We start from the raw sequence: 13,344 nt of genomic DNA, 5'->3' as shown, positions 1-13,344 counted from the left end.
TAATTTCTTTCATTTTGGCAAAAAACCCTCCTCCTGACCCCACATTTCCCTCCAGATTGTCCTCCAGACTGTCCCATTTCTCTGCCCCCTCAAAAGAGAGAAAAGAAAAAAAAAAGAAAAAAACTCAAAAAACTGTTATTCTAATTCCTTTCCTCCTATTCTCTCTTGAATCCGTTCCACAAAGTCTTTTTTTAAATCTTCACCTTATACCACTGAAAACGTCCTGGTCAGAATCACCACAACCTTTGCATTTAAAATTCAAGTCATTCCCAGTCCTCTTCTTCTTGGCCAATCAATATTATTTGATAGTTAAAACACTCTTCCTATTTTGAAACACACCCTTTTCAAGATATACACTGGGTTTTCCTCCTATTTCATTAGTCATTTTTCTCTACTTGTCTCCTCTTACTGTTCTATCCTTATTTTTCTGACCTGCATGGAAGTGCCTCAAGGCTCTGTCTTCTTACTACTTCTCTAGTAATACTTACCTCATTTACAATCTAATTCAATTTCACAGATTCATTTAAGTACTATTTAAACACTGATCACTCCCAGATTTGTACCTCCAGTCCATACCTTTCCCCTTACTCCAGATCTATTTATCCACTTCCCATGCAAATATTCCACTTGTATAACTAGTAGGCATCTCAATTTTATCAGGTTCGAAACTGAACTTTTGGTCTCCTCCCTCCAAAAATCATTCCTCCTATAGTCTTTTCTGCCTCAGATATAAAAGATCTTTTGTGTCTTTTGAAATGTGTCCAGTATCTGACTGCATCTCACCATCTGCACCACTACCACCGTGGTCTAAGTTACCATTATTTCTTGTCTAGATAATTGTTATAGCCTCCTAACTGGCCTCCCCATTACTGCCCTTAATTCCTCTGTAGTCTGAGCTTAATAAAGCAGTTAAATTGAGACTTTAAAAACCTAAATCAGATTATTTCATTCCTCTGCTCAAAATCTGATGGTGACTCCCCATATATTTCACTTACAGGGAAAGCCAAAACACTTATATAATGGCACAATGTCCTACATAATCTGGCCCAAATTTTTAAAAAAGAGGGGAGGGGGTGGAAATGGGCAAAATACAGAAAAACTGCTATTGATTTTTAAAAGTTCAATTAGTTTAATTATGATAATAACAAACATCCATAGAATATTTATTATGTATGTACCACTGTGCTAAACACCTTACATAAATTGATCCATTTAATATACATAACTATCCAGTGAGGGTATTATGTAGTATTATTACTGTATTTTATAGATTAAGAAATGAAAGAACAAGAAGATTGGGCGATGTGCCCAATACACACCAGCTAGTAATACACAGCTAGTGTAATTCACAGCTAGTAAGTAACAGAGCTAGAATTTGAGCCAGAAGTCTGGCTCTAGAGTCCAAGCTCTTAATATCATTCTAGAATGTAGAACACCATAAACTCAATGAATGAAGGTTGGCCTCTTTTAAAATATGAAAAAAAAAAAAAAAGAGAATACTACAAACTAAAAGAATCAATATTCCTCAGCTATCATAACTTCTTAGACAAACACTTTTATGAGATTGCATTTGGTTTAAAAAACCTTATTTGGAAAAGTCCATGACTAGTAATTGTTTTTCTGTTTTTTGTTTTAGTCATTTTTCCCCTTATGTTTTTTTTTTAAACATCTTTATTGGAGTATAATTGCTTTACAATACTGTATTATAGTTTCTGCTGTATAACAAAGTGAATCAGTTATATGTATACATATATCCCCATATCCCCTCCCTCTTACGTCTCCCTCCCACCCTCCCTATCCCACCCCTCTAGGTGGTCACAAAGCATCGAGCTGATCTCCCTGTGCTATGCAGCTGCTTTCCACTCGCTACCTATTTTACATTTGGTAGTGTATATATGCATGACTAGAAATTGTTAAGAAGAGACAGTCAAAATCTGAGATGGCTTTATGATACTGAATTTTGGCTGAAAGTTTCAAAAATCTTTATTTTAGGGCTAAATTACAAGTTTTCTTTCTGCATTCATATAGTATGAAATATCAGAATGACAAAATCAGTAAACTACATAAAATAAATTTAAGTAAGTAACACAAAAGGTAAATGATCTGGCTGAGAACTCGCAATAGTTGAGTTACTGACTTGTTTCAGGCTCAGAGAAATAACTGGTTTAAGTCATCTTTAACCCAAGATTAAACTGCTGACATAAAACTTCCCTAGTCTTGGCTTATCCTTTACCATTTTCCTGGTAATGGGCTAATCACTTGTTATGTTTAAGTTAAAAGGACATTTGCCAACATCTTTGCCTCTTACAGTTGGTACCCTGTAGAACTCAAAGTTAGGTATTATCACAACAAACCAAAGAAAGAAAAGAAAATGGTTTTAATTTGAAAAATTTCTCAGGCTGAAATTTTTACAACCTCTTTTACTAAAATCAGTGAAACATCTTTAGGCCAGTATATCCAGATTTAGGAAGTTCAATAATTCTTTATGTAAGAATAATAAGCACAGAAAACAGTGCAACCTTTGCTGTCACCACCTGTCCTGAATGTGAGACTGTTGTTTCTTTATATATACATGTAACTATATTCCACTGTTCATTTCTTGCTTACCTAGATTTTTTTAGATGAAATAGCACCCAGAAGAGTTTTTCATGAAGAATTCATTTTGTACTAAAACCAAGTAGAATGTTCCAGTTTTTTGGTATATCATTCAGAGTTTTTATACTTCATATAGCACTAAAGGTGAAGATACCGATGCCTTCAATAAACTGAATCATCAATATCTCACTAACCTGCTTGGTGGGAGTCCAGTCTTGAACAAAGAAGGAGGAGAAGTAAACTCAGCTTTTGTAGATGGAAGCGCTGTTTCCTTCTCTGAATTTCCAGTTCTTCCCTGCTGTACCTTAAAAAAAAGGGTTATTAGCTTGTTTAATTCAATGGAACACTCAAACCTAACACAGTAAAGATGTTAAAATAAATTCATAACATTTCATTTGAAATTAAATATGAAGAGTGCTTCGTTGCCCAGTATATAATAAAATTAAACTTATTTTAGAACAGCATTAGGTGAAAGGCACCAAAGATGGATTATGGGACCAAAATGTTCCCAACTAGTAAAAAGTTCAAATTAATGTCACTTAAAAGTCCAATAAACTATAACTCTTAAGGACTTTCATAAATTCCCTCAGATCATTATAAGTAAGTCCAAGATACTCAGTTAAGACTCCATGTTTCAGAGTTCAAGAAAGGCCTTGAAGAATTCAGTATACCCAGAAGCCTGACGTCAGTCATCTGTCTCCTTAATCCCTCTTCTCACTCTTTACGTTCACTTTCAAACCAGTTATCTACTTACTTCATAATTTCTCCCATATTTGCCCATCCTTTGTGCTCCTGTCAGATCCTCTGAAGTACGGTCCAGTCATATTCCTTTAGACTGGTGAAAATCTTCTTTATGCTCTTTTGCTTTTATACTCACCTTCCTATCTTAAAAATCGTCATTAATTTATTAAATTTAAATAAAGTTCAAGTTGCCCTATACTTAAATAACATCACTATATCTTAGGCCCTATTTAAATTCTACTGTCCCTGTTCAGTCTAAATTCAGCATCACTCTCCTTCCTATGAGGCAAAGGCCAAGAGAATTCAGACACCTTGACTCTGATATATCCAAACCACTGATCCAATTCCAGAAACCATCTACCTCTCAAATAAACATTATGTGGAACTCATTTTCAAATAAGGTATTAATGTTAATACTAATTATATGAGGGATGATAAGGATCAGCACTAAGACACTGAGGAGAGAAAGAAAGAAAGAGATTTGTTAGACATCTGACAGGTAAAACTGACCCAATGTGGTGACAGGGGAAATAAACATGATTTATTCATCAAACATTTATTGACTACCTATTATGTACTGGAAACTGAGACCACAGAGAGAAATACAACAAAATTCCAGACTGTGGGAAAAGACAGGCACAAACCACCAAAGCAACACAACAACTGTTATGAAAAAAATATCCCTGGGATAAAAGATACTATGAGAACACAGAAGAAGAAATGCACTATTGTTCCTGGGGATGTCAGGAATACTCAGAGTTGACACTATGGTCTCAACTGTTCCCCGGAGCTCCAATAATTTACACCCAGCTTCTCACATGTCTTCTAAGCATCTCAAACTTACATGGCCAAAATAAAGCTACTGATTTCCCACTATCCCCCATTCTGATCCTCCCCAAGTCTTCTTCCTATGAGTAAATGGCACCAAGTTGCTCAAGAAAATAAAAACAAAAACAAAAAAAAAACTAGCAATGATCCAATACATATGAACAACCAATGTCAACTTTACCTTGACAATATATACCAAATTCAACCACTTACCATTCTGTTCACTCCTAAAACTCAGGTCAAACCCACCACCACATCTCATTTGTTCTATTACACTGTGTCTCTGCTTTGATCTTACCTCTCTAAAATCCATCCTCTGTACACAGCCAAAGCAATCTTATTAAAAATATAAATCAGCTCACATCTCTCCCCTGCTCAAAATTCTCCAATAGGGGCTTCCCTGATGGCACAGTGGTTGAGAGTCCGCCTGCCGATGCAGAGGACACGGGTTCATGCCCTGGTCCGGGAAGATCCCACATGCCGCGGAGCGGCTGGGCCCGTGAGCCATGGCCGCTGGGCCTGCGCATCCGGAGACTGTGCTCCGCAATGGGAGAGGCCACAACAGTGAGAGGCCCGCGTACAGCAAAAAAAAAAAAAAAAAAAAAAATTCTCCAATAACTTTCCGATGCAAACAGAATAAAACCTAAACTTATCATGGCCTACAAGGATTTATGGTATGGGCCCTGCCTACCTCTCCAACTTTGTTTTCCTCTATTCCTCCCCAACTTATCTTAACTACGCCCAGTCACAATGGCCTTTCTTCTTGTTCTTTTTAACAGATAAGTTCCTCCTTTATGAGGGTTTTTGCACTAGATGTTCATTCTGCTTTAAAAGATCATCATGGCTCAAGTATTGTTCAAATGTCTCCTTGAAGTGGCCAATCCCAACCTCTATCATATTATCTCTATCATAACATTTTGCATTTTATTCATAGAATTTCTCACATTATCTTAAGTCCTCTTACTTATTTTATGTTTATTGTCTGCCTGCTGCCACTATAACATAGGATCTCTGAAGACATGGATGGCATCCAGTTCAAATCTGTATCCTAAGTGCCTAAATACACTGCCTGGCATGTAATGAGTGCTCAAATATATTTGCTATTTGATTGGCTTTGGGATTCAGCTTTAAATGTCACTTCTTTAAAGTCTTTCATAGAACATGGAGTTTATATAATTTTTGGCATGATAATCTAATTACCACCTATCTTTCCCATTAAGTCAGATAAACTCTTAAGACCACAAAGTCTATGTCTATAATTCTTACCTCCCCTCTCCACCCAAGTCTAAGACACTTCCTGGCATAGACAATGCTCAATTAAAAGTTGGGATCTGGAGAGCAACTGGAACCCTAGTACTGGAGCAGAGCAGCAAATCTAGTCTCACAGAAAGGGAGCTCTACTGGGCACCAGAAGGCCTGGATTCTAGTCTCTGCTCTTGAGGCTTTGAGAAAGTCTTTAATCCTTCTACCCCTATTATCAAATACCAGTAACAACTCCTCAGTCTATCTCATCAAGCTCTTGTGATGATCAGGTGAGATAATGGGAAATCACTTTATAAACGTGGGGTATTAATGTTATTCTGTCAAAAACTGCATAAAGATGAATATCTCTGGAAAGGCAAGTTAAAGAAAGTAATAAAGATAAAATAATATGTTAAATCTTAAAAATAAACAAACACGTAAGTAAACAAATAAATAATAAAAATTGGGAAGGAGGAAGGGAGAAGGGTTGGAAAGAGGTAGAAAGAGGGGCAAGAGATTATAAATTAAAGAGTATTTACAATAGGGGAAAAAGTGAGAAAAGGTATCAGGAAGACAAGATACATTTTCAAACATGTAAAACTTGCTTGTGTTTCCTAACTTAGTTTTCCTTTCTTGTTAATTTCTTCATAATATACTCATTATAGTAAACAATTCTGAAAATCTTCACCATTTTAGCAACCCTCCTAGTCAACCTGCATTATCATTATCACTTTGTCTTCAGATGTTGCACTCAGCATTACAGGCTCAAAACTTGTTTAATCACAACATAATGAGATTATTTTTTCCACATGATCTAATATTTTAAGAAATGACTGTAAGACATTATGATTTATTTTATAAAAACAAATTATCATATTTTTACTCAAATTTGCTGAAACTTAATTATTTTGTAAAATTTCCTTCAACTGCCCTTCACAGCATTATTTATAAAAGTTTAATACTACAAAATAATATCTAAAAAGAAATTACTGTGAAACACCCAAATAATGGATTATGCAACTATTTATAAAGTGTTATTTATCAAAAAACTTTAATAACCTAGGAAAACATTTACATGTTAAGATGAAAAAAGAAAAAATAGAAAATCACATAAATTATTTATTACAATTTTGTTTCAACTCACAAGAACAAAAAGACTGGGAAGGCAACAAAAGTTAGGACTCTGAAAGCAGACGAAAAAATAGTAACTGAGCAGACCAAAGAATCTGAATCCTAAGTCAGCAATGAGAAAGCAAAGACATATTGATTTTCACAGCAAGACCCACAAAGATTCAGGAATTGACAACTCTAACTCCCAGAACATTTCAAGCAGCCAAATATAAATATAAACCCTCTAGGCAGGATACTAGAATGTCTTCTCTGAAAACTCAGATTATCACAAAAAGAAAAAACAAAAAGTAAAACAAAGATAAAGATACTGACATTGGAGACTGTGAGAAAAACTTAGCCCTACAGTAAAGCCTACAGTCAACAAGTTCTACCCACATGCACAGAGCTTCCGATCACCTTTTCAGTGGCCCAGTTAATAATGGGCAAGGATCAACAAATACTTGAGAAAAGTCAAAGTCAGAAGCCAAAAACAACAAACTTAAAGATGAACTTGTAGAAAACAGACCATGCACAAAAAGAAAACCTAACAGAAACAATCTAACATTAAGATCTTTTGAAAGACAGAGGGAGGAAAAAATACTGCATTACTGCATGCATGAATACAAATAGGCTAAAGTTAAATACTGAAGGAAAATCTTCTTGGATATTCAAAAATACAATAGCAGAAATGAAAAAGTGAACAGAAGCATTCTAAGGCTGAAGAAATCTCCCAGATAATGGAAAACAAAGAGAAAGGAAAAGAGAAAAACTAAGAAAATTAAAGGAACCAGCATAAGGAGGTCTAATTTTTGAATAAGAGGTCCAAAAGGCAGATGAAAGCAGAGAAAAAGTAAAAAAATAATAATAATAACAAAGTAAGAAAATATCCCAGAAATGAAGGATATGTACTTTCAGGTTAAAAAGGTACAAATGAAAGCTTGGTACAATGACTGATAACAGACCAAGATACATGCTTATGAAATTCACAACACTAGTGACAAAACTCATACATGCTTCCACAGAGGAAAAAAACATCTATGCAGGTGTGCACCCATTCTCACTAGTCACTCCTCTCTCGCCCTCACCCCAAATTATGTAGTTATACAACTGCTTTTGTACCCAATTGAGTGATTTTATTTTTACACTTATTAAATTTCATCTTTCATTTTGCTAAAAAATATATAAAAAATCTTTTATATTAAAGTATATAAAAAGACTTTAAGAATGTTAAAATGTTGATAAGTCACTTGAGACACTTCCATAATAAACACATGGCAGTTCACCTGTACTATTCTACCTGTTAGAATGCTTGAAAATTTACTTAATAAAAAGTAAAAAAAAAAAATTATTTTAAAGATGCTGATGAGGTGCCTCTCACTTGACTAAGGATGAAAAAATATCTTTGTAGTAGATATGAAAATAACTTAAAATTTTGATTCTTAAATTTGTTCCTTTGTCCATCCACCAGTATCAGTCTGGGTCTTTCTTCATTTCGTACCTATAGTACTCCAACAGCTCCCTATCTAGTCTCTGTCTCCCTTTTTCCCTCTTACATTCTATAGCTTACCCTGGTACCAGTTCTTTTTCTAAAAACCAGATTTGCTGATACTATTCTCCTACCCAAGAACTTTCAAATGGCTTCCTACTGCCCATACATATGTCTGCAAGCTAGTTTTAGATTAAGATCTTTCTCATCATTTCTACCATTTCCAGGCTTCTCTCCTCTATGTCTCATCTACCCCAACTCTCCTTTAATGCTATCTGGTTTTGTTCACATTGCTCTCTGCCTACAGTGTTCTATACTCCCCTGTCTCCTACTAATGAAAACTCACTCATTTTTCACTTATCACATCCCATTTGAATCCTTCTAGACTCTGTGATGCAGGATAACCCAATCTCTCCTCTGAACTTTCTACTGCATTTTGTCAATACACCAACATAACACTTGTCACAATACATCATGGTTATTAGTTCACATGTACACATCATTCAGACCATGAGCTCCTTGAATACAAAGACCCTCTTTTACTGTAGCATCTAGCACAGTGCTGGGCACACTGAAGGTACTCAGATACATCAAGAAAGCTGGGCAAGCTTTTTTCCTTCTATCTCTTTCTCACCAATCCTAATAATTATAGTTCAAATGGTAGTTAAGTGGACAAGAGCTTGGACTTCATCCAACCACACCATACACTGCTGCCAGAATACTGTTACTATAAGTCACTCTCCTGATCATTAACAGGGAGTAATTCCTCCAATTCATCTTTCTGGTTTCTAGGCTTTCTAAAATTAAACCACACTCTACAAAGCCAAGTCTTCTGTTCTTCTCCAGAAATAACTCTCTGATCCAATAAAGCTGATTTCTTAACTAATTTGACTATACCTGTTAAATTCAAGTCCTTATTCATCCAGAATTAAATAAATCAGAATTGAACAATGACCTCCTCTCACATGATCAAAAGAAACTTCAAAATAATTTTTCAGTAGACTGTATGTATATAACTTATTCACAGTGGCTACCTTCAATAAGAGACCAGACCCTAAGAGTTTCTTTTTATCCTTTAGTTTTAGAAGTTTACTGCAAAAAGACAAAGCATAGAGAAGCTGGCAGTTTAAAAAGGCAGTTCTCATTTCTGTTAGAAGAAAATTAAAAGCACCATTGCAAACAAACTATTTCCTCATCAAGATAACTTTTCTAACTATTCATTGCAATCATGAAAAACAATATATTCAACGTCTCAATAAGTAGATATCACCAAAAAGAACTTGATGACCATTTAAAATAAGATAGACATCATCACACACTTTCAAAATATTTACAGCAGAACAAGAACCAAATACTTACCCGAAGTAGGATGTAAATTAAAATTAAATTCTCTATACAGAACTGTGTCCAGCAGAGCGGCTACATCTGCGGATATAGCACATGCATTGCATAAGGCAGTATTTTGGTGGACTGGGCTGTAGCCCCAAACGGGACACAGAGAAGTTCCTGCCCACAAAAGTTCCCTGGGTATATAACCCAATCTAAAAGTCACTCCCAGTCTTCATCCCAGTGTCACTCAATACAAGAATCAAGAATTAAGAATTAAGGTAAAGGAAGAAGAGTTTACAATCAGATTTTGAAAAAAGTTTGTAGGTTGCTGTGTATCACACAAGTATGAAAATATATTATTATTCTTGGGACTGATCCTATGGAATGGAGAAGCCAGAAGTCAGACTTGATACTCAAGTAGTATCAACCTGCAAGTCCCTCATTAAACCTGCTCCTTTTAATATTAATTTAAAAAATCAATGACTTTATCCTAATTTTGTTGAGTCTTTCTTGGCAACTGGCAAAGAACACCTAAGATTCCTGAGCCATCTTAAACTGCAGAAGACATTACACCAATGATTTCAGTCTCATACAGATAATAAGCAGTATGTCATCTACCTTACCATTTTTTAACAGAAAATTAGGACAAATAAGCCTCCAATTCTGATAAAGATTATAGCGGGATCTACAATGAGTGCTTAGCCTGTTGGCATGAACTTTTATATCCTACAAGCAAACACACACTTGACTCAAAATAAAATCACAACATATAGCAAGAATAGTTTTACTTTGCATTTGTTAGTATAATAGGCTATAATTCACATGCTTGCAAAAGTGGAGATAAAACAACAATCAGCAAATTTGTAAGTCACCAGGAAGCTGAAGGTTTGGAAAAAAGGTAGCTATTTCCACTTTAATCTTGTCCCTCGAGTAGTGGTATGGGAGCAGACTCAAGAACAAAAAATGAGAGCAACCAAGGATAATTTACTAAAATTCACCTTAAAAAGATTGAATCTGCCATCTTGGATCTCTGCACCTGGTGTAACTTCCATAGTACAGTCTTCGGCCTAAGTTAAATAACATATTCCCCATTAAGATACCACATAATTTTTAATTGATAGGCCACATAAAGACAAACCAGCTGTGGCTAGTCTGTGAATTGAAACTAAAAACATCAGATAATCATTAATATGAAACTGTGAAAGGGAAGGAAGGGGAAAAAAACAAACAAGGTAAAATGGAATTTTTAAACTATCATATAGCATTTAACCACCTTTATAGGGAAAAACTGATGTATTTAGGGAGCAAAACTGGGATGGTAGAAAAGGCTGGGGTATTGTGGAATATTTACTAATTACCGTAATTTTATTTGTAGTAGAGGTAACTGGTATAACTTCCAGTCCCATTCGTATCCTCTTTTGTTTTTCACAGTAAGCTTTCCAGGTATCTTCATTAAACCCATAATTAAAATAATCAGAAAGATCAGCACCTAAAGATAAAACACACTTTTAGTGTATGAATATTTCAATTCTATTTTTATGCAGCACATAAAATATAATAAACTGTAAAAATAAATTTAGAGTTCTATTAGTCTCATCTAATTTTACCAATTCTCCCAATTACTACCATAAAGCAACAGGACTATACAAATTTTTGATCAAAATTACTCCCTTTAGAAATGGCATTATAGGGTAAGCTGGGACAAAGTGAGAGAGTGGCATGGACATATATACACTACCAAACGTAACATAACTAGCTAGTGCGAAGCAGCCGCATAGCACAGGGAGATCAGCTTGTGCTTTGTGACCACCTAGAGGGGTGGGATAGGGAGGGTGAGAGGGAGGGAGACGCAAGAGGGAAGAGATATGGGGACATATGTATAACTGATTCACTTTGTTATAAAGCAGAAACACACCATCGCAAAGCAATTATACTCCAATAAAGATGTTAAAAAAAAAGAATTGGCATTATAATAAAACAATATGCAAGTCTACTTTTATACAATGCTAGGCCACCTGTAAGATTTAGTAATACAGGTTCATTATTACTCATGTGCTTAAGATAATGAAAATTACATTTAAAAAACAATATTCTAAACTGATGCTGAAAAAAAACTTTTCTAATAGTTTAGACTAAAAATCTTTTGAAACCAATCCACAATAATCTTACCAGGTTTACGCCATGGTTTATCTTCAAAAGAATCCAAATCTACCTCCAAAAGGGGCACTCCATTAATGCTTCCAGGTGCATCAAGATCTACTCCTTTGACTTTCGTTCCTACTTTAGAAAATTACAAAATGGTGAAGGAACTATATTAATAAGAAGCTGAGAGATACCAGAGACAAACAGAAAACAATGACACCTTTTTACTACTATTAGCACTAAATATGGCCAAGATTCCAAACAGAGTAGTAATGGTTACCACAAATAAAAAGTGAGGTCAAAGTTTATGGTGTAGCTATAAGATAAAATAGAGAGATTAGAGACTTCTTGTTTATAATAAGGGATTCCTGTACCAAGAAGTTAATTTCCATGTTTTAAATCATTGTCTTTGTACAGTCTGTGAGCTGTAAGAAAGGGTTGTAGAACCAAAAAACAACGGCAACAACAAAAAAAACGCACACACACATGACAGGAACCCTATGTGACCCACACAGCCTAAACTATTCATTATCGAGCCATTTATAGAAAAGTGCCCATTCTATGATACATGGTCAAAAACTGCTCTTTTTAATTGAGCTGTAATAGCTATTAAAATCTATTCATGACCTATTCAGATATATGCCCTATTTTCTATTGATGCAACTGCAAATACAAATTTTACCTGTAGTTCCATAAACTCTTCCTCCTGTCTTGATGTTAAGATTTACAGGTGCTGTACCATAACTCCTAAAAGCAAAATCAAAAAAATTATCCTGAGATGCTTAAAGTAAACAAAAGCAGAATATATTCAATATGTACACATAAATTATATACCCACATATTAACTAGATAGACTGACACTAACTCAAACATTTTAGAAAATGTTTTAAACTAATTTAAAAAGCCTGTCACTTGCTTAATAAAAGATAAAAAAAATATTTTTTAAAAGTCTCACTAATTTTCCATCTCAAAAACCTACCCGCGATTAACTCAATATCCCACTCTAACAAACTTTCGAGAAATTTGGCTGGGAAGGGAAGAATAGTTTATATGCCTTGTTTTCACTTCCTGGCCTCCCAGTCATTCAACTGGACTTGTGAAAACTCACTGCTTCTGGTCTGCCTAACAATTTCCATCTTTTGTCTCCAATGTATTAAATTTATGAGACCTAGGTTATTCTGCTTAAAAAAATAAGGATATTCAATAAAATATTCAAATAGTTGTATAAAGATCCACTACTATAAATGCAAGAAGTATGAAGGAGCCTAAAATAAACTGTCACTGTCAAGTTGTACTATCATTACCAACTTGAAAGGTTTAATCATCTCATTGACTAATTCTCTAATAAGTGCTTAAGCACCAGCAATACATCACATATAATTCTAAGCCAAGGAGAGAGAATGAGGAGCTGGACAAATATGGTTCCTGCCGCATGATGCTTACATTTCAACAAGCTAAATTCAGCACAGCCAAAGCACTTTGAGGTATCTATATATGATGTACAAAAGTCCTAGCTGTTCGAAAGTCAATATACAAAAACCAAGGACTGTCTCCAAATGGTCCTCTTACAGACTGCTAAAGGATAAACCAAAACAGTATTTATAAAAGGCTTACCATAGTTCATTAAATGAACTTCTTTGCTTCCCACCCAGCTACTTTCCTTCCTTCCCCATTCTGCCCTTTAAAACATTACTTTTCTTTTTTAATGCCTCCAAGCCTTCACATTCATTGTGTGTAAAGAACCTTAGCTGTCTGGAAAACTGCGCTTAAGTAAATCTGATACCCCCATTCAATAGCACCCACCATGAGGTCTCAGGCTTCTCTAGGGGCTAGATCCTATATACTTGGATGTCTACAAAAACTTAAAAATA

At 35.0% G+C, this 13,344-nt stretch overlaps 1 protein-coding gene across 36 annotated transcripts in view; it reads right to left on the bottom strand.

Annotated features, from left to right (window-relative positions):
- Nucleotides 1-13,344, bottom strand: part of FIP1L1 (factor interacting with PAPOLA and CPSF1) — a 68,461-nt gene that overhangs the window by 44,872 nt on the left and 10,245 nt on the right. For 14 of the 36 annotated variants that reach the window (XM_033857029.2, XM_073805269.1, XM_073805260.1 and 11 more), the window contains 5 exons: nt 12,156-12,220; nt 11,501-11,608; nt 10,690-10,820; nt 10,330-10,398; nt 2,790-2,899 (listed from right to left, as the gene is read on the bottom strand). In XM_033857029.2, the coding sequence (XP_033712920.1) occupies nt 2,790-2,899; nt 10,330-10,398; nt 10,690-10,820; nt 11,501-11,608; nt 12,156-12,220 (483 nt within the window). Of the gene's footprint in view, nt 1-2,789; nt 2,900-10,329; nt 10,399-10,689; nt 10,821-11,500; nt 11,612-12,155; nt 12,221-13,344 lie in introns of all 36 variants that reach the window. The other 22 variants (XM_033857034.2, XM_073805266.1, XM_033857031.2 and 19 more) reach the window with 3 other exon arrangements.

This window comes from Tursiops truncatus, chromosome 5, assembly GCF_011762595.2.
Source record: "Tursiops truncatus isolate mTurTru1 chromosome 5, mTurTru1.mat.Y, whole genome shotgun sequence".
NCBI classification, from domain to species: Eukaryota; Metazoa; Chordata; class Mammalia; order Artiodactyla; family Delphinidae; genus Tursiops; species Tursiops truncatus.
This window is presented reverse-complemented; position numbering and strand designations above follow the sequence as displayed.